Source organism: Photinus pyralis, unplaced genomic scaffold, assembly GCF_008802855.1.
Source record: "Photinus pyralis isolate 1611_PpyrPB1 unplaced genomic scaffold, Ppyr1.3 Ppyr1.4_unclustered_Scaffold5843, whole genome shotgun sequence".
Lineage (NCBI taxonomy): Eukaryota > Metazoa > Arthropoda > Insecta > Coleoptera > Lampyridae > Photinus > Photinus pyralis.
Genome location: NW_022171850.1, coordinates 1583 through 29476, shown reverse-complemented (window position 1 = coordinate 29476; position 27894 = coordinate 1583). Strand labels below are relative to the sequence as shown.

The 27894-nt window shown below is 36.7% G+C and overlaps 1 protein-coding gene and 1 long non-coding RNA gene across 2 annotated transcripts; both read left to right on the top strand.

The window, feature by feature from the left end:
- The first annotated feature begins 48 nt into the window (after positions 1–48).
- Positions 49–27894, top strand: LOC116182548 (sodium channel protein 60E-like). Its single transcript, XM_031503080.1, has 12 exons — positions 49–233; positions 294–516; positions 11935–12069; positions 20677–21097; positions 21334–21494; positions 21544–21694; positions 21774–21988; positions 26873–27043; positions 27098–27291; positions 27350–27455; positions 27519–27644; positions 27829–27894. Exons 1-12 carry the CDS (start codon positions 106–108, stop codon positions 27892–27894), a joined length of 2097 nt encoding a protein of 698 aa, XP_031358940.1. The 5' UTR covers positions 49–105.
- Positions 15271–16163, top strand: LOC116182549. The gene is made up of 3 exons (XR_004147558.1): positions 15271–15386; positions 15835–15994; positions 16043–16163. It is a non-coding gene; the product is annotated as an uncharacterized LOC116182549 (long non-coding RNA).

Below are 27894 nucleotides of genomic sequence, written 5' to 3'. Positions count from 1 at the left end.
ACTAATGTTTTTCACATTGGCGTTACTTATATTGGTGTTTTGATTACAGGTTTAAAAACGATCATCAACGCATTGTTACATTCCTTCAAACAACTAGCGGAGGTAATGACGTTAACAATTTTTTGCCTTATGGTGTTCGCCCTATTCGCGCTTCAAGTTTACATGGGCGAACTACGAAATAAATGTGTTCTGAAAATGGATGATCACAACGCATCGTACGAAAATTGGTTTAAGTAAGTAAATTTCTATAAAAATGGCCGATGGCGTCACCGATTGTATTGTTTGTGTTTCAGCTGGACGAATAATCCGGATAATTGGTTGATAAAGAATGAAACTGGCGAGCCTCTACTCTGCGGAAATGTAACGGGGGCGCGTCACTGCCCCATTACGCATACATGTTTGTGTGTCGGCGAAAATCCCAATCACGGTTACACAAGTTTTGATAACTTTTTGTGGTCGATGCTCACAACGTTTCAGCTCATTACGTTAGATTATTGGGAAAATGTATATAATATGGTAAGTGCTCGTTCTATTTTATCCAATCGTTTGTAGATAAATCTACTTTGAAATTTTTCATAAAATCTAAATTGTTTACACATCATTTATTCGACCGACGCGCCGACGGTGCGAGATTGTGATTGAATGCAAATTTCACTTAAAGTAAATGACTTAAAAACCTTTCAGACCATTAACATCGCTATACTTGTACATACTTAATAAGACTAACATACCGTGAATATTCGGAACGTGTGTAAAGAATTTAAAAGAATTTCATACAAAATATGTATGTATTCTACCCCTTCATATTTGTCAGATAAATGATTCAAACGATTCTACAAAATCTACGCTATTAAAATTTAGACTGCCAATAGAGTCTAGCACGAAACAAGTGGCGGGCATGGTAACTTTAATTTTACCACATGAAAATGTTTGATGATTAAGCAGAGGCTGGTTTTATGTAATATATAGTGTTCGCTTATCATTCTCCTTACTGGGAATAATTCAGTTTTCCACTAATGCCGTAGTACTTGTCGTGGTGCCCTTCTTTAGTATACGAGGTGCAAAAGTATCAACCTTGCCCGAAAAGTTCGCGTCGCTGTGAGAACCGGTGCAATTATCAAGCTGCCAGGCTTACAGGAGGATTTCATTCCATAGTGGAGTGGTGACGGACCGTATGGCGCAGTTCAGTTAAAGCTGAAATGTGGTGCTAAGGGTCCCTAGTTCTAATTCTGGTTTGGGCATGGATATTTGTAAATGTGGGTTGGGTTGGTAGAGCAGCCTTGGCTGAAACCCCGCCCACTCAAAAATGTACGTTTGTAACAACTGTCCATTACTAAATTTTTAAACACAAATGCATTATAAAACACAAACTGTCACAAAGTTTATCCTCGAGATGCCAAAACTTAAAACACGTGAAAAACGTAAACTTGAGATTCAGTAGCGTTCACTGTCCGATTGTAAAAAACAGAGGTGCCCAATCGCATCGCAGTGAGTAAAAACAAAACACTTACAAATTTTATAAGTGGATTGAATGCAATATATCACCGCTAGGTAAAATTGGTGGTTAGTGTTTGTGATCATGGTCACTTGAATCAAAACTTCGGGGTGCTACCAATCAGACTTGCAATATGCAATAAACAAATGCCGTACAAATGATCACATCCTACTACTCAGGGGAACAAATTCTTAGTTAACTTCACGCTTGGCAGAACTAAATTCGTTGGTCTTTTGTTGGTGCCTTTTAGTGTCCAATAAACCCACGTTTGGGCTCATTTCCTATCTATCGGGCTGAATATACGTTTTTCTAACTTAAGGTCGAATTTTTTTGGTATTTACGATTTCCAAACTATTCTCTATAAACTGAGCTTAATGCACAAATGCCTATTTTTTTCTTACTTGAGCTATCTTAACTCTAGCTCTTATTTACTCTAATTTTATCGCAATCATAATCAACTCGAGTTTCCCCCAATTTTATGCCAAACGTTAGTACTTCGTTAATGCCCTTTAATGCAGTGTTGGTGCCACTAGAACTCAACGGCAGGGCCGGATTTACAGCGTGCGGGACCCCCAAACACGAGGTAGGGATGGGGCCTATACGCCGTATGCCTTCATCTCTACTTTGCAAAAATGGGTCAAGCAAAAAAAAGATCTTTCATAGTTTACTATAATGATTTATGATTATGCAATAATTTCTGTTTATTAGAGGGAGGGGTGTTAATAATTAAGTATAATGAAATGAATATAAGGAATACCTTTTATTTATATTTATTTATATTGATTGTTCAAGAAAGTACATTTAAAGTACATTTCAAATCAACTAAATAATATGCAATCACATGATTTTTTCTACTCTTCACTACCGAAAATTGGTCGATGATCTCTTGATACTCAAAAGTCTGCAGCGTATCATGTTCCATGCTCATAAGGCTCAAATCTGCTAACATTTCCTGGGAGTTGTTTAACAGTGAAATCTGTATTCAAATCTTTGGGGTACTTATTAAGCAACTGATGCTTTACGTTGTTTTTTTGCAACAGATTCACTCGTTTTCGTGGTCGTGTCGGAAATTTTCAAGTTTATTAATAACGCATCTATGATGACTACATTTTCTACACCCGTTTTAGAGACGAAAAAAAGGAAAAAGGCCAACGTGTTTCATTCCTCCGGCACCCCTGACTACAGGGATACCGGAGGCGGGCTGCTCAGGGCTTCCTGGCCCTCTTCAGCCAGAGAAGGGGATTGTAAGGATGGGTAAAGTTAGGGATGGGAACGGAAGGAACGGAGTTAGGGTGCTGAGGGGGAGAGTACTGCTCCAGCATTCGACTCGTAGATTTCAACATAATGCTAGCATTATGCGAAGCTACGTATGTCTGAGGAAAACCCCCTGACAAAACCCCAGACAGAGCAGTCGGCAGCGGGATTCGAACCCACGACCTACCGAATAGCATCGGTGAGCGCAACCATTGCGCCACTCGCCTCGGTTAGAGACGAAAGTAGTTGCTTCTAAAGTGGTTTCAGAAACAAAATTATTTCTATACATATTTGTCGAATTGTCAACGGTTTTTGAGGTGTACGTTTGAATGTCGATGATTTTCGAAAAGATCATTTTCACCAAATTCTTTTTGCCAATATTTGTTTACCTTGCCTTCCAGGAGATCGTTTCTCAGAAAAAGTTTCAAAAACCAAGTTGTGGAGCAGTAAATTTCCTTTACGTTTATGTAACTTGTACATCCCTGCAGAAAGACCTCGTGACTGCTCACCTGAATTGGTGTAACCGAATGACAAGTTATTTTCATGCCACTGGACACTTCGCATATGCCAAGTCTTACCACTTATGTGTATGGAACGGAATCAAGTAAGATTAACAGTGCTATACAAGACGAAATTCAGTTACTCTGATAGTTCGACGAACCGCAAAAATCATAAAACTTGCAAGCTTTGTTACTTTTAGCTATTGATTATTCTTACGAAACTTTGAATAACACCAACGGAAGGTTTAGGTACAACTTGTACCAAAGGAAATAATTTAGCAGAAGAATTTTACTCGTATTTAATTAAGAAATATTTCAAAACGCCAATTTCAAATAATAATTCTCGAAATGAATTTAATTTCGTTCTAAGACGAAGGAAACAACAGCTAATTCAATGCCTGAAACCCAATAACAAAGAGTTCGCTTAATTTTCATCGCCACAAGTTTGTAGGTAGATCAAAGATAAAATTCCGTACCTTTCGGTTACAAGTTTGCTCGTTAAATAAAGAGAATCGCAGAGAATCAGGAGACAGTTGGAACGAGGTTTTAACCAAATTTGTCTCTACAAACAAATGGAAAATTCGTATTGTATTGTAGTTAATCAATATTATATTCACGTTTTATTTGAATATCATCACTACCTCCTCTTTTAGCGTACTTTCGGTCTGCGTTCGCTCCCTGAAAATTAGTTTAATTTGGCAATATGCATGATGTTTAATTAATACAATAAACTCAATTATTATTACATCATGTTTTATTCAGTGTTGCTCCAACAATCTGGCTTTTATTACCATTACTACGTAGTTTGGTTATAAATGTATGTTGCATACTCGCCTTTTCACCATTTCATTATGTCTTTGTTTGCATCTTCCCTTAGCATAATACTGTACGTTGTCAAAGATTTACCCGTTGCCGAAAAAACTTTGATTCTTGGCAACCAGTCATTTTTTACGATCTTTACATCACTGTATTCCCGATAAATGTATACACTTACAGCCAAATGTAAATGCCCGGGATCTACAAACGCTAAATCGAGGAATTTTCGCAACGCAGTGACCACGTAAAGACAAGTTTTTGGCTTCCGGTTATAAATGAAAACTAAGTTTATTTGCTCTATAGGTAGTTTCAATATCATAACCCGAATAAGATGAAAGTTTTGTTCCGGTTTTGCTTAGGCTAGAACCATAAATTACAAGTTTGCCACATTCTCCATAGTTTAGATTTGATGAATTTGATGGTAAAGTTATGAACATAAACTTTTCGTACCACTCGATAGAATTTACCATGCAGATATTTACAAACTATATTCGGAGATTCATTATTAGAACTAGAGTCACAATAATCGTTCCAGTAATCACAGTAATCAGACTGAGATGTTTATCTGATTCATTTATTCGTTGATCTACATATTTACTTATTTTTGCAAAATATAAGATAGTGTCCTTTTCTATGGTATCGGCTACTGATATGAATTGTTCTTTAATGGATCAGACTTTGTATCGTTTGTTATTTTTGTATGTCAATTTGTCACTCATTTACTATGTATAATTTTAAATGGAATAAAGCCTAGCTTTCGGTACCAAAGCGGCGATCACCAAGATTGCGCTCTACCACCGGTAGAGGGCGTCATGTAAAATGAGAGAAACGTCAATCTGAATCTCATGCCTTGTTACCTTGTGCTTGTATACAGGGTCATTCTTGACGAGCGTCAGTTAGAAAGATATGGAAAACCTTTGAAAATGAAAATAAACTGATAAGTTCTTTAAGGGTCTTGGTACATGATGAATTGAACTAAAATATTTTCAAGATGGTGCCACTTCCGGAAATACCGAAAGTAGCCATCAACTTTGTTATTTTAAATAGGGACCCCCTATTTTTTCTACATTTTCGGATTCTACGTCGAATTTGGAGTACAACGATACCCCATAGTTGACCCTTTGCTCCAAGGGCTTCGTCGATATTCAAGTTTTTATGTCAAAAATTGAATTTGCAGCGGTAATTTTAAAAATTTATTATTCGAAAACGGTGAGAGATATTGAAAAACAGTTTTCAATGCTTTATTAAGGAAAGTTTGAATTTTTTTATGGTATACAAAACCGGTTAAAAAAGTGAGACTACGTCACTTATTCAAAGCTCTCAACTTTTAAACCTTTAAATTTCGGTAACTCCATTTTTTTAAATGGCACCCCCCATTTTGATCTGACCCTCGTCAAGAATGACCCTGTATACGATTGATTTGTTCATTCTTTGGTTAATTAAAGTTCCGCCACCTTGGAATAGGAACATTGGAAGAAAACTTTTGAGAATTTTCTCAAAGCTCGACAAACCTCATCTGCCTCTACTACAATGGACCCTGCAACAAGTAATATTCAATTGCTTTCTGAAGCCGTCAAGCTACAACTGCTGGTAAACTACATCTCGCCACGAGTATTTGCGTACGTATGTGACCAGAGACTTGCTATAACTAGACTACGCTTAACGTATCTAAGGTGTTGTCGACACAGTATGCAACACACAATGCACCGCGGGGCAAAAATCGCTGAGATGATATGCAATATAATGAAATAAGCTGATATTTTAGATGTTCCGTTCATTAATCATTCTCGTGATTAGCTCGAATTAGTGAACAGATAAATTTCTGTTGAGAATAAACCAATAAACTTAGGTTAACTTGTGCCTATCAACATGTACTCTGTCGATAAATTTTTAAATAATACGCTGATTTTCAACGGATAAAAGTTTAAAGGGCCAATGGATCAGAGCCATTCGAAGAGAAAAATTTACTCCCACCATAATGCATTTTGCGGGGAATGAAGCCGATTTTAGAAAGGTACCTACGAAGGTGTTAAACAATAATGCAATACCGAGCGTTTTCGACTTTCCCATTCACTTAAAATAACGTAGAACTATTATTCGACATCCTTTACCAGCAAGACAACGGCAGTACCTATTTGTCTATTAGGTATAGACATAACTAAGTACTTACTGGTACTAAGTATATTTCAGGTTTTGTTACAAGAAAAATAGGTAAGTCTGTTAAATGTTCCATATGTGCAGATGCGATATTCGCATCAGAGAGTCATTCAAAGCTATTAACTAGAAAACATCGTGGAGGATTGTTGCACGTATCAAGCGATGCATTAAAAATTTGCCAAATTGCTGAAAATGTGTTCAGGTTTTTCATTCAATCCACACCACACCGCGTTGTAAACAAAATGGTTATCAGCAGTCTAAGAAAAATAAATAACAGTTACAGCCCATTTGGGTTTTTGGATAGGCATATATTGAATCAAAATCCGCTAAATAATCATATCTTACTACTTACATCTTTAGTTTTAAGAGTATATTTTCCGATACGTGTTCACCACCAAAATACACATATAAATCAAATTAGGACTAGAGTAAGGCAGTTATATACCAATTTAGTTCAAATAAAATACCAATAAATTCGATTAAAACAGTTAACAGCTATATGTTATCTTTTTTTGCTACTAAAATTTAGAATAAACATGGCTAAAGCAAGCTGCAGAACGTACGTCTGCCCCGCAATGAACAGTTGGTTGCCTATCCTATATTGACAACAGGCGTTTATAGTAAAATCTACGTTACGCGCGGTCTAGTTATAACAAGTCTCTGTATGTGACTGTAAAACTTACACTGATGCGCTTATTATTCTCGTTGCTCTATACATCAAGCCTCGAAACGTAATTTACGCCAGGCATGTGCTTGCCACGAGACGTCAACGGTTTGGAGAATCTATTGACACTTACCTCCAGGCACTTAAACAATTATCTAAGGAATGCCAATTGACTGCAGTGGATGCTGAGACAAATAAAAACGAGAACATACGAGGAGCATTTATTGCAGGAATTATTTCATCAGAGATCCGTCAGAGACTTTTGGAGAATCTAACATTATCCTTAGATCAAGCTTACACTCTATCTTTGCCAATCGAAACAGCTGAAAGAAATTCTGCACTATTTAAAACTCAATCTTCTATCGACAATGGAATTTCACCTAATCCGTCTTTCTCTGTGGAAACAGTAGCTGTAATACCAAAATCTACGTAAACCAAAAATTATTCAAAACGTAAATACTGTTTTTGTGGTGGCCCTGTCCACGCTCGGAAAAACTGTCCAGCAGTGGATGTTGAGTGCCATACCTGTGGAAAGAAAGGCCATTTTCCAACTGTTTGTCGCAGTAAAAACAGCGCTGCCTGTTTTAAAGAAAAATATAAAAACTACACTGCTTATATCACAGCTGCTGCACCTTCTTCGCTTCAAAAAGCTATGGTTATAGCATTCGTAAAAGGTGTTCGGGCTGACGCTCTTATCGATACAGAAAGCAGCATCAGTTTCAATTATGAAGGATGGCGAATCTGCTAAATCTAAGAAAACAAAATTGTAAACAAACTGTATCAATGGCTTCCTCATCTCTCAAGTCACAAGTGAAACATCTCACACGAGAAACTATTCGCATTGGAGAATGCTTATACAGAAATCTAGAACTTCTCATTGTAAAAGGCCTATGCACAGACATGATCATTGGTCATGATGTATTGGAAATGCACTCGAGTGCCGAAGCAACCGTGCCCGATGTACCATTATTTACTAACTTATCTACAGAATGCAAATGCAAACCAATTGCAATAAGATCCCGCAAACACTCACATGAGGATGAACTATTCATAGCTGCTGAAGTAAAGGAACTGTTACGAGAAGGTATAATTGAAGAAAGCCAGTCTCCCTGGAGAGCATAAGTTTTGATCACTAATAACACGAACCATAAGAAAAGGATGGTTATTGACTATTCGCAAACTATAAATCGCTACACGCAACTAGATGCATATCCACTACCAAATATAGAAGAAGTTGTCACGAAAATCTCAAATTACACTGTATTCAGTACTATAGATCTGCAGAGTGGCTACCACCAAGTCCCAATTCTTTCTCAAGAAAAGAAGTAACGGGCGATCAAAAATGAGTTGCTTTCGAGTCGCATTTGGAAGTTTAAGTTAAAGGGGTAGTATACCCAAAATCAAAAAAAATGGTAGAAGAAAATCTAAGAACAAAATTTCAAACCGGAGTTTTCTACGATGAGTAGTTTTCAAATTGTTAACGATGAAAGTTTGAAAAACAGAACATGTGACGTCATCCCGACATCGTAGCTGCGGCGGCACGGACCCAAGCAGTCCAAACGCGTCAGTTCTTTCATATTCTAGTTCCCTTTCTTTTTAAAAACAACAAGAAAACCTTACTGAAGGATCATCCGAACATATATCCTCATATAAATTTGAATATTTGTAATAAATTTCTGTACCCAGCTGAGATTGGATACCTATGCTTTCAGTAAGCGGTATTGGTTCCATTTGATTCAGTTCTTCTGTTTGATGGTGGCATATGTTTGATGTTGAACTGGTTTCTCCACTACGAAGTTGATCGTTACCCACAATAGGCAATCAGACACAATTTTACTTTCTTAGATAAGTTGACTGACGTTTTGTAGCTTTATTAGGACCTTTGTTTCTTATGAGATGTAAAGAAGGGATTTCAGTATTGTTAGCCTTCTCAAAACTTTATGCTGAGGCACAAGGTCCTTTCCTTCTTGTATCTTCCACAAAAAATTATCATCTTTAAAGTGGGCACTGCAAACGGCGTGACTATCTATGATTCAGCGGTTTTTTCTACTTTTCCAGACTTTATTTCGACACGGCCCCTTCTTTTCTCGGGGAAAATTTGCAATGTAGCATTGGCATTTTTCAAATTATTGTTGCAGCGGAAAACACAAAGTTAAGCATTTTTGAAAATAATGCAGATCACAGACTACCAGTCTCAAATTAACACGTCAAACGTCATCGAATCCATATATTGCTATAGCGCGCCACCGACCGATTTGTCGGCATGACGTCACAACGGCCGTTTTTTACATTCGACACCTTGCCATTTAATAACGAAACGGCGTAGCGACTTGCGGTTTTCACCGTTACTCTTAGATATTTTTAATCTATCTTTAGACGAAAACATGAAATTTGGGTATACTGCCCCTTTAAGTACGATTTCCCATGTAAACAAAAATTCCATAGGTGACTCGACAGTAACTCATTTTTGATTGCATAGTACACTGCATTCGAAAGTGCCAGAAATCTATACCAGTTTACTAGAGTTCCTTTTGGCGTAATCAACGGTGTATCTGCTTTTCAAAGAACAATTGATTGGGTGAGAATGTCGCAGAAGGCTTACGGGGATTAACCTCTATCAAAAACAACATTTGATTGGTACAAAATGTTCAATGAAAGTAGACAACGCGTTGAGGACGAAGAGCGACGCGGGCAACCATCCACATAAACTGATGAAGAACAGGTCAATAAAATCAAGGTATTTGCACTTGCAAACCGTCGATTAGCAGTAAGAGACCTTGCTAATCATATTGGCAAAATTTTGGGAAAATCACTATTTGGGATGCTTCGAGCACTGGAAAAAACCTGGCGTAAGCGAAATTAGATCACTCACTAATAGGCGGGGGACACTTTGTAACCCGAAGGCCCAATCTTCAAATAAGTATAACTTTTGTTATTTTTAAAAACTGTTCTACAATCTTTTCCCTTAACTCATCAAATATGTACACAACAAATTTCGTGGAAATACTAATTCCAAATTCGTGATTTTCATGTTCAAAAACCCCCAGATACCAAATTCGTCGAAATCAAAATTTTTTCGCACCCCCAAGTAGGAGTGCGACCTTTCGTGGTAGGAATGTTGAAAAAAAATTTCAAAAACGATTAGGACATACCCGCAAACCTATTCAAGGACGTGCAACCCATTTTTGTAACTCTTATGATTGCTGAGAAAAAAATTAAAGAAGAAATCGAAATTTCACATCTTTGGGAGTGCCTCCCAAACGAAACACCTCGGTTTATTTGGAAAAGTGCTCGTCTTGATCCCCTCTATCGCCCAATTTTTTTTATATACGGTCATGTAACACCCTGTAGATCTGCTGTGTCAGTATTTATCTAAATTAATTTTTAGTAAAAAAAAAGAGATCAACACGTGCGTTAGAAAAAATATTAATATCAATACAGACTGCCGCAGAAACAACGGAGCTAAATCGTTAAGTGAATCTCAAACAAATGTAATAATTACAATTCGATTGTATCGAAAACCAGTATACAATAAAACGTTAATCAAGGTGTCGACGAAAATAACAAAATTTGCCTTTGAATTTTGGTCATAGCGGCCGCCTGAATTCAGAAGGGCGAGTTCTGTAAATCTGTAACAGACAATAACACAACAAGCAAATAAAAGAGTTAGCGAATCGCGCTGCATAAAAATATTGCTAAATAGCAATTGTAACGTCTGACACGGAGGCAATCGGATATTCATCTTGTAATTGATACTGAAAAAGAATCAATAATTAGAATAAGTTTACACTGTCAAAAGCAACATTTTGTCTCAACTACGGATTTCTCGAACAAATTCGGGGATAAAAGCATAAACGTGACAAGAAAAATATTTTACGATGCACCAATGACTAAATTTCGATTGATCTAATCAATTCAAAACATAAACAATATAATACGAGCAAATTCTTCGGAGTAAACAAATAATGAGACTATATCGTAGATATAGGTCTCGTCGGACCAAGTATCGGTAACTTCAAAACTACTTCACAAAACAACGGTAGCTAAAATCTCCAATAACACAACTAATCTGAAGGATACAATGTAATCAAACTAACAGCCATGAATCTTCGTAGTAATTAGGAAGTAACGTAGGCAAGTCGGGTCTCGATGTCAAATCTTCGAAATCTGCGAAAACAGAATCTTTACTGACGGAGAAGAAGTATGGCGAATTCGTAAGAGCAAATTAAAGGGAGATGAGACAGCATTAAGTGCTGAAAAGTACAAAGCGTGCACTCTAGCAACAAGACCAAGAACTAGATAAAAGCAGCTCTAACCCTAGGATAACCTCTAACGACAAAACAAAGAACTATAAATAATCTATACTAAATTAATAACAAATTTGCTACAGGAATAATTTACATCTAAATTAGAGTATATTTTGCATGTTAAGAAAAATGTTCAAGCGGAAAAAAAACCGTTACGAACTGGAAGGTGATATATGACAAATTAAATTTAAAAGTTATTAAGTTCAATGAGTTCCGCAACACCCTTTTACGCCCAAATTTTATGAATTTCAAATTATTACGTTTTTAATTCAATTTTTTATGGTAAAGCAAACGATGGGTTACTCATCTTTGATAGTTTTTCGCTACAGCCAGTGTCACATTTAACATAGCAGATAAGTAGACAAAGTGTTCTTTCATAATCCCGTCGTAAATTCCCTACGGTAGATAAATATAACTACTACACCCTGTAATATAATGAATTTTCGCTTATATTTCAATAAATTTAGACTGAGACTCTGAATGTACAACAGAAAACAGACAATGAAGAAAAATTGAAATCCTCGTTTAGTTCACAACAAAACCTATGTTTGCCTAGAAATTTACCCTCCGAGTGTACATTCTTAGCGTATCCTAAATAAACGCAGTGAGAAGTAGATCGCTAACTTTGTCAACAATGTTATACACACGCTTAATGACTCTTTTCAAGTAAACAAGGGAACCTTTAATATTTTACAGGTATATTCTGACGGTTTATAACAATGATTTTTCTGTTTGTTTCAGGTTCTATCATCGTGTGGACCCATAAGCGTGTCGTTTTTTACGGTAGTAGTCTTTTTCGGTTCTTTTTATCTAATCAATTTGATGCTGGCTGTGGTAGCTCTTAGTTACGAAGAAGAAGCGGAAATTACTCAAGAGGTACGTATTATTCTACTTTCTTTCACATCTGCTTTTGTACATTGAGAAAGGTTAATTATATGTCGGTGTATGGCAATACTTAACCTACATCCGTTAGCATCCATTTAGCTGACTGGATTATTTTGAAAAGGTTGTGCTAGAAACATGTAAAATAGGCAAGGTCTCCATTGCTCTACAGATATGTAACTGTTTAGAAACGTCGTGGGGTTTTTCTCATGTGGCGGAATGTTTTCTGTGACGCGTTGGGCAAAAGCTTCCCAGTTGGCTCTGGAAAAGTCCTTTTTATAGACCAGGGTTTCAGTTATTGAATGGATCTGTATTTGGTCGGAGCCCAGCCTGCAAAATGACGTCTGTAAGTCGTCAATTATTGGTGATTTTTGGCGTAAGGGACGTCTATTAATCACGTAATATAAACGTAATCGCGTCAAAATGTCACATCCCAAATGACGTCAGAATAATAACGTATTAAGGACGTGCCATTCATACGTCTTAATAACGTACATTAAAGACGTTATAAATATGTGAGTTGATTACGTTACACCTGACGTCATTTAGAACCTTTATTTTGATATATCGCTAATAGGCCTAGTGGAAAAGAGCAAGTCAAATAAGGTGAATATCAGAATTTCCCTTTTTCACATCCATCAATGAATGTTACGCGCCGCGCTAGTTTAACCTTAGGGTGTTTACGTAAGTGGTATTTCATTAAAACACCCAAATGTTCATAATTGTATAGTGAAACATCACATACAACTTGTAGCGTAATCTTAAAAAGTGAAAACTTACATGTACTGAATAAAAATAAAACTACCGGGTGATTCATTAGAAGTGATGATCGCTTGAATTTCGCGCGTAAGGTTTTAGTATTTTTTGCTTTATTAGATTGACGGTTTGAATTTCGTTAGTAATTTTTTTCTGACATGACTGTCATTTAAGAAACCAGTGCCGCCGTTAATTGTTGTGTGACATTTGCGGTTTATTACATTTTCCATTTTGAACAATTTTTAGAGTTGATGCACTAAAATATGTAAGAAACGTGACTGTGTCTAGTGTTAGTTTATAATTTGTGGTAAAACAGAAGCAGTATTTGTAGATTATAAATAAGTAAATGATTTACTGAAAGCATGATGATACACCACTGCAATTAAATAAAAGATCATCAGTTAGTACCAACTTCATAATTTATTTGATTTGCGGGAAATTCAAATTGTCCTCACTTCTAATGAATCACCCGGTATAAACTGTGTAATAATGGAAACGAAGCCCACTTGTGCTCTTTGTAAGGAAATACCATGCATTTGCAAACGATATTTTCTATTGGCCAGATTCCCAAGTCATTTGATCTTTTTAATACAAAAATATTGAAGAATGATGGTGGGCCAGCTAGCTCCGTTAGCCAAATAGTTAACAGCGTAGACAGATATGCTCTTACTCAGGGTAGTAGGTAAGTGAATTAAAAACTTTGACAACAATTTATTATAAAAGGTTCCAAGTAAATCCCCGCTACTAATACTTACTGGTGCTTCGATTCAAATCTTTCAGGCGCCACCTAATTCCACTAACAATTTTATCTCGAGCCACCAGATTAGGAAAGGTAAAAAAATTGAAGGTACGGCACCGCTAACGATAAATGGTGTCGACAACCACAGGGTCTTGGTGTAACCAAAAATAACTTCTACGAAGGTAACAAAGCTTGTGCTGCAGGTATATTTCTCACGATCTACGTTCGGCTGCCCTTAAGATTTTAATGATTCTACGGGATGTTTTACAGCACACTCATCTGCAGTAGGTCGATTATTTCCCCGGATTCAGCTGAATATTAACCCCCTTGCAAAGGCTCTCTTAGTCAGAGAGTACACAAATGAAAAGAATTGGATACGTCCCAAATGACTTCAAAATACTATATGGTCGGTCTTTGTTCCCGATTTGAAATGCTTGAGTTTTCCGTATTAAAAGTCCATTTCGGAAAAAATTGTAACCGAACGTCCAAAAACAAATTGTCGGCACAACGGGTAATCGATTGATTAAAGATGCTACCGCTAATTATTAAATCAATTCGACCATTGGAAAATATATCAAACACCCATATTCGGGAATCGAACACGACCGATTCTATTGCACGTTGCTGGAAGACGCCACAAGTTTCGAAATTTTACCCAAGCCAAAGCTACGGATAGTTATTCTCTGACAAATAGTAGGGCAGTATTTGATACATGGCCATATCCCAGACAGCACAGATATTCTATGAATATTCTTATAATCGCATTTAAATGTATATATATCTTGAATATTCTAAGAACATTCTAAATATATGAAACTTTTTACAGAATATTATACGAATATTTGTATAAATATTCCAGGATTATTGAATAAAAATATTCTGAGAACATTCTAAATATATGAAATGTTTATAGAATATTATAAGAATATTTGTTATATACATTCTAAGAATATTCATTTGATAATATTCTATAAACATTATAAATATATAAATTTTTTAGAGAATATTGTAAGAATATTTGTATAAATATTCTAGGATTATTTCAATGAAAATATTCTGAGAACATTCTAAATATATGAAATGTCTATAGAATATTATAAGAATATTTGTTATAAACATTCTAAGAGTATTTCTATGATAATATTCTATACACATTCAAAATATATAATTTTTTTACAGAATATTATAGGAATATTTGTATAAACATTCTAGGATTATTTTAGTGAAAATATTCTAAGAAAATTCAAAATATATGAAATGTTTATAGAATATTATAAGAATATTTGTTAAAGACACTTCTAAAATTATTCCTATGATAATATTTCATAAACACTCTGGATATATAACATTTTTACACAATATTATAAGAATATTTATATAAATATTCTGGGATTATTCTTTAAAAATACTTTATAAACATTTTAAATATATGAAGTAAGAATGTTGTTCTAAACATTCTAGCATTATTCGTTTGAAAATATTTCATGGGACATTCTAATAGACCACATTTTTACAGTATGTATTCTAAGAACGCAACCATATCGTTATTGTTAAGGAGTCCATAATCAACAATCTTTGTGTTGCGTCAAGGGATGCAGTTTCTGGTGACAATAAACGCAGTAATTTTTGATAATTTTGTCGGCGCTCGTGCTGTTTCTCCCCTCCCAGCTATGCTCCGACACTGAACAGTCACATGACCTGAGGACTTGACCAGGTAGCCATTTTCGTTTTTTGTGGTGTGCGGGTGCCTTTGCATGGTTTGTGTGTTACACGTTATTGTAAAATAATTAGAAGAATCTGCATCCATTCGTTCAAGGTAAGCTACACGTTAATTCTATGTAACCGCATATGAAAACAAATTTCAATGGTACTATCTAATAAGGTACACTTTTAAAGTATACCTTAGTATCTAATAGGTAAAAAGTAAGGTTATATTGTGAAGTGTATGAGATGGCAATAATTAATTATTATACCTAATCAATCAAATGCTTTTTTCAGTGGCTTTTACCAATGCTCTACAGTTATGTTGTAACCGAGTAGTTTGGGATTAATCGAAACAAAAATATCATTGGATTAATCAAATAATGCAAATTAATTGATTATTAATTGTTGTCATCTTTCGCTTTTGTATTTAAACGAAAACAGTAAATACATTTATTTACTGTTTTCGTTTAAATTGGCCATTGCCAATTACACTCGCAAAGTTAAGCTGAGCTTAGCTTACGGGCCGTTACACGAGCTTCATTTGTTTGTTTGTTATATAGGCTAACCGTTTATCGCTTGACGGTGCACCAAATTATAAAGAGGCTGTACGTCGCATAATGTCGGCGGTAATGACTGATCAATTGGCGGTATTTTACAGTTATAAAGGACATAAAGGGAAACGGAAGTTTCACGAAAAATATTTATCAAGTATTGTCATAAGTAAGTAGTAAAAGAGTGAATGGGCTTTTTTATCGCTTCTATTTCCAGATGCTGTCCAAGTGTGTCACTCAAAAACTTCAGAAAATATGTTATTAAAAAAATATATTGAAAGTGAAATAGCGTTATGGTTAAGTAAAGCTACTGAAAGGTCAAAAAAACATTTAAAAAACTAATTTAGTTGTATTTTGTAAAACTATTAGAATTGAATTATTTTTTTGGGATTATTTGGTTGATTTTATTATTTCTTGACTTTGTTTCTTTAAATAAAATTTTTGTTCTAACATCCATTGCTGTTTTGTTGTTCCACAAGCATAAAAACAACATAAGTAAAATTACAGGCATTAATATACCAATCATCGACTTAAAGTGTTTAATGATAATGTCCAGATGTTAAGTTAATGTCCTAAATCATTCATAGAATTTTTTATTGTACTTACAAAATATGGTTAAAACGTGATCTTTCAGGGGATTAGAAACAGCAAATTTGAGTAACAGGTTGTATTATTGTGTTCATTTTACATATTTTGTGCATGCAACACTTCAGAGTGGATGGATACTGCAACCTGATACGTACAATTGATTTATGTTCTTAATTTTTTATAGATGAGGTTTTAGAGAATAATTCACTACATTAAATATGCTGTGAAAATAATATGAATCGTGCTGTATTTGATTCACAAAATATTCTCTATATGATTCTGAACATGCTACAAGTAATGTGGGTAGATTCATGGAATTGCAATAGAATATTGTGTGGATATAGCCAGTAGATTCACACAACATTCTCTATATAATTCTGAACATTCTACAAATAATGTGGGTATATTCATGGAATCGGAATGGAATATTCTGTGAACATAGCTGTATTATCCATAGAATATTCTCTATATAATCCGGAACATGCTACAAATAATGTGGGTAGATTCATGGAATCGCAATGGAATATTCTTAGAATATTCTGTGGACATTTTCAGTTGCTTCACATAATATTCTCTATATAATTCTGAACATTCTACAAATACTGCAGGTAGATTCATCGAATCGGAATGGAATATTCTTAAAATATTATAAGAATAATTTTGTGTATATTCAATTGAATATTCCATAAATGTTCTGTGGGCGGACATACAGTTTTTCTCAGAATATTCTGTATATATATATATATTCATAGCCTGTTTTGAGAATATATAAATATTCCTATAGGAATATTCTCGGAATATTTTTAGAGTATATTGTGCTATCTGGGATAAGGTAATTTAATGGTTAACATAAAAAAAGCAAAACAAACTAAATGTCCTCTAACAACAAGAAGAAAAGTTAAATCGGAGAGGCAAATACAGAAATGCAAAAGTAAATAGAAATTGGTCGCATTCAATGACGAGAAAATTTAGAAAATATACAGGTGGAAATTGAAAGATGGACAGAAATGTTAATATTATTTTAAAACTGTTATAAGTTGGGTACGATGTTGACCCAATATATAATCCAAATTTTCGACCTCGGGTACCGAACGCAACATAGTCAAATATACAAAAAACCGCGAAATTTTCGATTTTTTCTGTTTTTGACGATCTTAATCCTGAAGGACCAGTTTGTCGAAAATAACTAATGAATACGTTTTGAAAGTAGACTAAATTTGCTATAATTTGGGACCACGATCGTTCCTATAGACTTAATAGTTTTCGAGATAATGCTTTTCAAAGTTTATAGATTTTTCCAAAATTTTTAGCAATATTTTGTTGTTCTGTAATGCTGTAAAAGAAAACAGAGGTATAAATGATATTCCATATAAGTATATTATTTTCCCGGACGGGCCCGGTTGAGCATCCTCGATTTCCTCACTTGAATGGTTTGGGGCTGCATTGTCAATGTTTTATGTAAAATCTCTCCACAATACATCCTCTACCATTTCTAGATCAGACAGATCATCGCTTTCTGGGGAATCGATCTATCAATATCTGGCACATTATCGCACGATACCGCTGCAGTGGTTGCATACTGAGGAGCACCTCAGCTCCGCCTTCCGGCAGCTTCACACGTTCCCACAACCCTTCTTGCAACCGCACGAAATCATTCGCAACAGGTTTTGCGGGGCATCGTTCCTCGTCATCAGTTTGGGGACTAGGCCTTGTGTGGTGGAGATTCAGTTCGGTACCGGAGCTCGTCACGGTTCTGGGAGTCGGGGTTGCCACCATACAAAGCTTCTCATCAGGTGTAGAAGTGGCGTTGAGGAAAACCGCAGCCTTCCTTTCGAGGTCCGGATTCTTTTGTATAGTGGACACTATTTTCATTTTCCCCTGGCCGAAAAAGCAGGATCACATCCACTGAATGTATGAATGAATAAAAAAAGCTTCGGTTTTGATGTGCATTTTGAGGAGGTGATGTCTGAAAAGATTACATCGGCAGCTTTGCTTCTTCCACACTTCTTGAAAAAAGTTTTACGTCGGTGTGAGATTCCAGTGAGGATTACCAACAAGTCGATGTCCTCACCAGTGACCAACACTACATCATAAGAAGAAGCAGCAGTGATAACAGTAGTGATAATGAGCATGTCAGCATCGTCCTCTGCCTGCAGTACTCAGATGTCGTGGTTTCCCATTTTTGTTTTTAGCAAGTTGATGTACCGAATTTTGTTTTTGTCGTTTGACAAGAGATTTTCTTGAGAAACCCAAGGTATGGTTTTTTCATCAAAGATTATTTCCGGAGATGAATGTGATTTGGCTCTGCAAACACGCTCAAAGCTCTTCGTACCTTTTTTTCCAATAGCCAATTTCCAAAACTATTGCCACATTGGAGCCATATTGAGTCGTGATGTACCGCGAGTGCACCTGTCAGATATCGAACCAAATAATTTTCGAGACCACACAACTTTGTGGAGAAGAAAACCTACATCGATTACTACAAATTTGGTGTTCTTGGCATCAGTGTAAATCAGAATAGAAACGTCACCCACAAAAATTGCGAAAGATTTTCGAATTCGAAAAATTGACAATCTTTGAAAAGCATTATCTCAGAATCTATTAGATCTATACAAACGGATGTGGATTTAAATTATATCAAATTTGGTCTGCTTTGAAAACTTATTGAACAGTTACTGGCGAAAAACGGGACCTTCGGGGTTAAAACCGTCAAAACCTGAAAATATTCCGGTTTTGAGTATATTTGACGATGTTGCGTTCGCCGCTCGATGTCGAAAACTTGGATTATACATTGGGGTTAACAACATAAGCAATCCCACAAAAAATCAGAACTACCGGATTTGACGCATGGTACCCCCCTATTTTCAGAAACAAGGTTACTGGACTACAATAATAACGCGCCAAAATTAGCCGTTAAAACGTCATCGAAAAATGATGTTCGATAACGAACCGAAAACACTTGAGTTATGACGGCATGTTTGGGGCACGTTAAATAATGACCAATATATGACGCCATAAAAGTCGTATCTGACGTCAGTTTGCAGGCTGGGAGAGAAGGAGGTTTTTTTATGAGGAGACGTTTGCGGCGTATGCCACAGGAGTTAACGGTACCGACGACGAAATCCATGATTGTGGAATTAGGAGATGACCATGTATGGAGTGGAAAGCGCTACCACGTTTCTGGAGAAGGGTGCCCATGTTCTTCGGTTAAGGAATGCTTGGTCGATTGCATGGATGACCTCTGAACGGCGGCGGTTATGGTAATGATTCGTACAAGGGATTGTATTGTATTCTATGGATTGTAGGATTACGGTCGACATTGCGGATCACACAGGAGAAACATGGAGGTTTAGGGGTGTGAGTTTGGGGTTTGGGACCGGACAGTTGAGTAAAGGACACGTTGGGATCACCGAAAAGGTGTTGGAGTTTCTTGGAGATCAAAAGCAACAGGGAGTTTGGTTTCAATAAGGACTGTATGGTTGTAGTAGCATTTTAGGTTTTTAAGGAGGAGGTTAAATGTGAGGATGGAGTTATAGAGTTGCTTTTAGGAGGTGATTGCGTGATGCTTTCGTATTTCTTCCTTGAATGGCTTTTGACTTGTTATGAGATCCTTGTTTATCTACTGGCGTCCTCTTACGGAGGTTGCGCCTAGTATTCCGCGCTCATTCCGCCGCGAGGCTCGCCCTCGTGGGAGTTTGCTGTGTTAAGGTTATTACCGGGGCGTAACAACTTCAGTTTAGCACAGATATACGTAGTTTAGGCGCCTGGGACAGTCCATTTAGTCGTCTAAAACTAAAATATTTTGTATGAAACGGTCTCATAGGATTAGGATGACCATTATGAATTCCGAAACAGTAATCGACCCAAACTTATCATTGCCCACCGTGTATATTACGGCGCTGGACAAATTAACGTGAACAATATAATATAACTTTAGATGACAAAAAAGTAATTGGCGTTTTACCTAATTTGATATGATGAAAAGTCGTTACACGAATCTAGCAGAGTAAAATCAAGTAAATTCTTGCTCAAGTCTTTAGCTCCATTAAATTAATTATTCTGTGTGGGAATTCTATGCATGCTAGAATGACTGCAAGATCTCCTAAGTGTCAGGTTACGTGAAGCGATCTAAGTTTAATCGTTTCCAAGTCTGCTGCAAATTTCATATCTCGTTTCCATTTTGATAAATTAGCGAAAGCCACAGTTTCACCATTACGTAATAAACGAGAAATGTGCTGTGATTAAAGACGATGTATGTTTCAGGAACGAAAAAAGGATCTCGTGGATCACCGTGAAGACTCCACGTTTAGTTTCGATCCTTCGCATATTAACGTAAAAAAATTATCTAAGCACAAGTTGAAAAAAATCGACGCACGAAAGGGTGTTTTATTAGCTTCATATTCACGAAAGAAGACTCGGCGAAGAAAACGGCCGAAAACTAACAGTAATGGAGGGGGCGGCGGCGGTAATAATAGCGGGTCTATATGTTCTCCAAAGCAAGAGGAATCGAATTCTCCAACTCCAACAAAGCAACGTAGGTCGGTTACCCCAAGTCCTAGTCCCAGTCCTCATCATAATCGTGGTTCGCCGACAACTCAAGCACTCTCATTAGCTCTTCCAGTCAAACACGTACAACTTTCAGAAACAAAGTGTCCCGAAACACTTTACCCTTCCAATAGGCTCGGTACGAAGTATTGTTTATTCTATCAGCTTGATAATCTCACTTTAAACGCATGCCTCTTTAATATTTTCCTAGGAATTTAATAGACCTGAGTGCATGAATAGATAGCATTTGCCACAAAGTGAACCACGAAAGTTTCAATTACATTTACCTCATTTTACATAAGCATGTGAAACCGGGAAGACACTTAAATAAATTAGAACTTTATTTAATAACGGTAGTTCTCTTGTTGAATGTAGCAGCTCCATTACGGCCCGGTTTACATAGTCGACAAACAAGTAGTAATAGCGAGGGTAATAATCGTGAATCTTCATTTGATGATTCGGGGGTGGTGGACGATCACGAAGAAGCAGATGCTACCTCTGAAGATGCCGCAACTCACACTCCAAACGTTATAAGAGTAGGTATTAAATTCGAAACGATCTCTATAAATTTTCGTCCGTTTTTAGCACCAAAAAATAGATGTTACTCCAGTTACGTTAACTTTGAGTCCTAAACAAATTAAAGTAATTAAGTGTAATGGGGTTGGAACCTGTAAGAAAAAGAATCATAACGTGTATAGTTTACCTGCAGATTATCTATCCCACATCGTTGTTATAGGTAAGTGCTTTCGTGCTCCCTAATAGAATTGCAGGGAGCTTGTCTATGCAAAATTTTGCATTACGCTATTTTGTTGCAGATGATATACCTGATCGCAATTGTTCGTGCTGTGAACAATGCTGCATAAATTATACAAGTTGGCTTCAATTTCAGCAGGGGCTTTATCAAATTGTACGAGATCCTTTGTTCGAACTTTTTATTACCGTATGCATTGTACTTAATACAATGTTCTTAGCATTAGAACATCACGGTATGAGCGAATCCGTGCACAGAGCGCTCGATGTCGGAAACAAAGTAAGTACAATAAACGTGAATAAATTCCACATTCCGCTCGTAGCACTGAAAACGATTTATCGAAAACACATCAATTTTTTGTTGCATTCGAAGTAAATTACAGGGCGACGGACTGTAAACGTACTTTAAACTAAAGTTACACATCATTGTCATATAGCGCATAGGTAATATTTAAGTTGTCGTTATAAGCTATTTGCATTGATGGTTATTTTGGTATTGGACATTTTAGCAGTTTTCAAATACCTACGATTACGGAAAAACGTACGTAAACTAATTTTCTTTCTTTCAATAATGCGGACTACAACTTTGTAAAGCCTGCACGTTTCTTGCCGTGGTTTCGATTATTTCTTCTGTATTAGTTTATGAATTTCTTATATTGCCGGACTCGCAACTAAAACGTTAAAATCTATTGAATGGTAGCAATTTTATCTACGTCCAATTTAAAGTTAAGCAGCTTATATTGCTACACTAACGTCTACGTAATCAATAGCTGTCAAGTTGCGTCGTCAGAATATAACGGTTACTTTCTTTCAGTTGGTTTTGTTGTATACCTCGGCTAACTGCTTCGACTCAAAAAAGGATACTTCAAAATAGGAAAATAACACACAGTTAGGTAATCTTATTACTTTAGTAAATAAACAGTTCGAGATTTAAATAAATTAAACAAATATAGCAAACGAGCTCCTGGGTATGGCTATAGCATGTTAGTTTTACTTTTATTTAAAGTGTATATGTATCAAATTTCATTTAAATCTCTCCATAAATAAGAAAGTTTGCAATTCGGTCTGTAAATGGTCGAGTGCACAAAGGGCAGTGTGAATACTGATCGATTAGGCTCAAATTTTGGAATTGCGTTTTATACGGCTAAAGCTATGGGCATATTGAATTTCATTCAATTCGGTTCATAACTAACGGAGATGTCAAAAGGGCCTACTTTATTATTTGGGCTACATTGCCAATTCACGAACTCCGATCTACAAATTTGATAAAGGATCCACCTGCAAAATTTCATCGTAATCGGTCCATTCGTTTATGAGTGATCGTGCTAACGGACGGACAGACACTGCAAAATTATAAACTCGGTAGGAGCTCGTTAATAACGCAGCAGCTTCCTCAAAAGGAAATAGATTAACGTCACACTGCATCAAGAAAATCTATTGCACTTTTCCAACGTATATTTTACATTCAAATACCGTAACAACAAACAATTTGCGCTGAAAAAGTGATTATATCAAACAACAAACTTTGGTGTGCTAAAAGGAAGCAAGATGAAAAAATCAATAACGTTACTAAACCGAACAACCTAAGTCAAGCGTTCGATTTGACATGTTCTTACAAGATTTACAATGGGAATAATATAATTAAATGAGTACTTGGAAGTAATTGCGCAAAATCCATAGTGAAAGAAAAATTCCTTTCCCTACGCCTCTTCGTTTTCGAGCATTGATTATTCATTGTTTCTAAAAATGTTGATCAGTTTCTTCTAGTTTCTGGTGCATTCTTGCGTTCGTAATGCCAAATTGAATTGCCATAATGCCATCCTTCTCAGAGCGGTGACCAATTTATCTTCGTTAGTTGATTGCCTCTCGTTTTCTTTCTTTTTCCGTTTATTCCGTTCTCTTCTGCCAAAAATCGTGGTGTCTTCAGTTTTTGTTCGTTCGTTGGTCGGTTTTCCAAGTATATGTTAAAAATCCATCGGATATCTTATATGCGGTGAGAGATGCTCCCATTGGCAGTTGGCGCATTTCGGAGCGTTCGCGGTTTTGTGCGCTCATGCGTGCTGTGTTCTGCACCACAGTTATGCATCGTGTGGCAGTTGCGTTGAGCGTATCAGAACAGCTGGAATCTGTGGCACCGAATCACTTCTGTTTTGATGCGGAGACTTCCCACTTGTACGTAGAAGAATTCAAGTTTAATAAAATCCACTTTTAGGTAATCTTTACGCAACTTTGCGAGAACAGGGGTGCTAGATATCCTTTTTTCATCAGGGACACCCTGATTTTCTGCGATTTCCTCTTAGTTGGTATCGGTCATGATTCTTCTGATCACTACTTTTAAATAGTTTTCACTCCGTCCTTTAAAAGTTCAAATAGTTGCCTGTAATCGTTTTCCGTTGGGGATTCGCCTTAGCCAGTTAGATGGCTTTTTTTGTATCTTATTCCATTTCCATTTTCCCATAGGATCAGAGGTTCTGAGTTTTGTTTATTATTTTTCGTCTTCGGGATACTTTTGTCGTTATCGTTGTCTTAAGTTTGGTTTTAATTTCAATGTCGTCCTCGTCGTTTTCGTCACTCAGTGTTCATTTAGAACAGATTTAAGGCGGCCGCTAACATTAAGGAAATATAATATCCAACAATAACAAGGAAATGCATAATAATAAGGAAATGTGTACAATATTAAGAACATTGTTAAGGTTGACGTATCAACTTTTACTGCATACTAACATAATTGATATAGGTTAAGGAAAATAAATCTGTTACGTATTAGGATTTATAAGCCTAACGGTCCACTCACACCGACGCGGGAATGTGAGAGCAAAACGGATGTGGAATATGCTTGTACAGCGGAATATGTAAGTATGCATAGTGATGCATAACCCGCTGTAGAAATATATCCCGCATCCATCCCGCGTCGGTTTGAGTGGACCTTAACGCTCTCAGTATCTCGAACTTGTTTCCAGCTGTCGTCATCGTCGTTTCGTAATTTTCATCGTCGTTGCACCTTTTGGTGGTTGTCATTGTTGCCGATTTGTCCTTGTTGCTTTTGCCGTTATCGTTGCTAGTCCTCATTTTGTTTGTTCTTCCGCAATTGTTTTCACGGCATTTTTGATTTCTTCAATGAAGAATCTGATGTCGTAGCCGGTATCTAGTCTGCATAAGAACTGTGGTCGTATGTATATAACCCGTCGAAACGCACGAACCGCTCACAAAACTCACGCGTATGACAAAAAAATCGACACAGGGAGAAGAACGTCATCGAGAGATAATCAGAACTGCTTAGAAATTATGAAGGCGATAAAACGCTACCATCCCTACCTTAAAGACCGCCGATTTAGAGCCAATCACTTGTGTGAATAAACAAGACGAAGGAAGATCGGAGTTAATTAATGAGCTGACCACGTCTTCTACTGATATTCACCGTAGACGTGGGGCATCGCACCAGAGAAGTAACCAACTAACGAACCGCCTGTCAGTTTCAGATAGTGAACTAATATTAATTATGAACTCAACCGCACCGACTACGTTCCCATGCCCACATTCCCGCGTCGTCGGTTTGAGTGGACCTTTACTGCGTGCGAACCGCTGCTCCCGTCGTGGAAGTACACTGTCGGAACGGGTAAAGCATAATCAACTGACCAACAGGCACGCACCCTCATCGAAGCCTGACAAGAAAACCTCGCAAGGATCCTCTCTAGAATCTAGTCGATCGCCAGAGGAAATTCATATAAGAGTAGCTACAACGTGCCAAATGGACGCACATTGTCCGTACCACAACACGCCAACAGCGGGACATCTGGGGGCCGAGAGGGCCTCTCGAGTTACCTCGCAAGGTTACTTTTTCCCCTTTGTGTGGACGACGATGACCTTCAGTGAGTTTAGACCACGCTTGAACCTCACATCTGGCGCGTCACGTGACTGTCTCGCATAGGTGGCTCCGTATCTACTAATCTTATTTCTCCGAGAATAACGGGCGTTTTGGAATGTGACGCAAAAACTATCCCGCGCCATGGTTTTACAAAGCTCTCCTTCACTATGTTGGAGAAGGCGTCATCCTTATCTACATATTCGCCATTAGGATATATTTAGATTCGAAGGATTGAAACACGTTTGACCTTGAGCCCGAAAACAATACACCCTTTGTTTTAAAACTCGATAATGTTGTTTGAGCTGAGAATAATGCTTTATTTCACCTTGAATTTTGCTCTCTATTTTATCTTCAATTCTCCCTCTAGTTCACCTTCAAGTGGGATTTTCAGTCACATTGGAATCGCCGCGTCTACGTTTGACCTTCGGTGACCTTGATTTTGCTTTAATTCAGGAAAGAATGCTCGTCTACGACCTTTACTGACATGCAGTTCAGGGAGAAACGCGTGTATATTTAACCTTCAATGACTTTGGTTTATCGTTTAGACAACAACCACGATCGACTGACCTTCAGTGACATTGAGCTCAGGAACGAATTCCACCGCTTGACCTTCAGTGACTTTGGTTTTTAGTTTAGACCACGATCTAACGACCTTCACTATTAGTAATCCCAATTTCACCAAGGCCAAGTATCACGTAAGTGAACCAGAGTGTGCCTGATCATATCGGGTATACAAGCATTTCACCGATCATTCGTTAAATTTCTAGATAACCATGATACATTCCGTGAATTTCAATTAATAGTAATATTCGTTAGCATGAACGTAAACTTAAGTGTGCGTTTATAATGAACGTATACGTAAGAAATACATAAAACGTAAACATTTCGCAAAGTTGAACTGTATAGAAACATACGAAGGTGTTTACAATGAACGTAATTTTTACGTACGTATATGTAAGCGTTATGTAAGTCTTGGGCATAGTCGCAAAGGTTGAAAATGTTTCAAAGTTACGTATTTATTATGGTTTATTGTAAACAGCGAAGTAAATTTACGGAAACGATACGGATATGTACGAGTTACGGTTTATGAAATATTTACGTATACGTTTATTTAAACGCACACTAACGTAAGCATTTGCGTAAACGTAGGATTGTTTGAAGTAATGTAATCTTACAAATAAGAACATACAATTATCATAACTATGTTGCGTATTACCTCCGTTGGCCCTGTATGCTACGTAATTCCCATTACCTACCACAAAAGGTTTCCACAATATGTATTATTTACTCTATTTTTAGGTATTTACTTCCATTTTCACCTTAGAATGTACAATGAAACTGATGGCGCTCAGCAAGGACTTTTTTAAGAATGGATGGAATATTTTCGATCTAATTATAGTATCCGCAAGTGTCCTAGATTTAATTTTCGAGCTTGTCGACGGGCTGTCGGTGCTTCGAGGCTTGCGATTGGTAACGACCGTGCCTTTACATGCGAATAGTAATTAACGTAAGAATTATTTTCAGTTGCGCGTTCTTAAATTAGCGCAATCGTGGATAACTATGAAAGTTTTATTAAGTATTATCATTAGTACAATCGGTGCTTTAGGAAACCTAACTTTCGTTTTAGTAATTGTTATATACATATTTGCTGTGATAGGAATGCAACTTTTTTCGAAGGATTATACGCCTGAAAAATTTTATCCGGATCCCGTTCCGAGGAAAGTATTCAATTTCAACTCCTAACAGCGGAAACGTTTTAATGTTTTATTGTTACAGGTGGAACTTTACCGATTTTTTCCATTCGTTTATGATGATTTTTCGGATATTGTGCGGCGAGTGGATCGAGCCTCTTTGGGACTGCATGCGAGCAGAAACGACAGAAGTAAAGTTAAAGAACCAAATTAAAAGTAAATCAATTTATACTTGTTTTTCTCTCTATTTGTAGGGCCCGGGCACTTGCTTCGCAGTATTTCTACCAACGCTCGTTATGGGAAATTTTATGGTGCTTAATTTGTTCTTGGCGTTGCTGCTCAATAGTTTTAATTCGGAAGAGCTCAAAAGTCGTAAAGAGGTACATATTCACGTATTTTGCATGAATTTTATTGGATTTCTTATTATTATTATTCTTATTTTAATAAAGTTTGTTTATAAGAGTTCAGAATTATTTTTCTTTTTATTTGCGATTATAAAGCACCCTTTCTTGTCCACTTTATTACAAGAACAGTTAAGCTTCGTTTGACCTAACTAAATAAAAGGCATTCCCGAATCACGAAAGCCGTATCCCAGCATACCGATGGATGAGGAAAAAGATGAGCGATTAA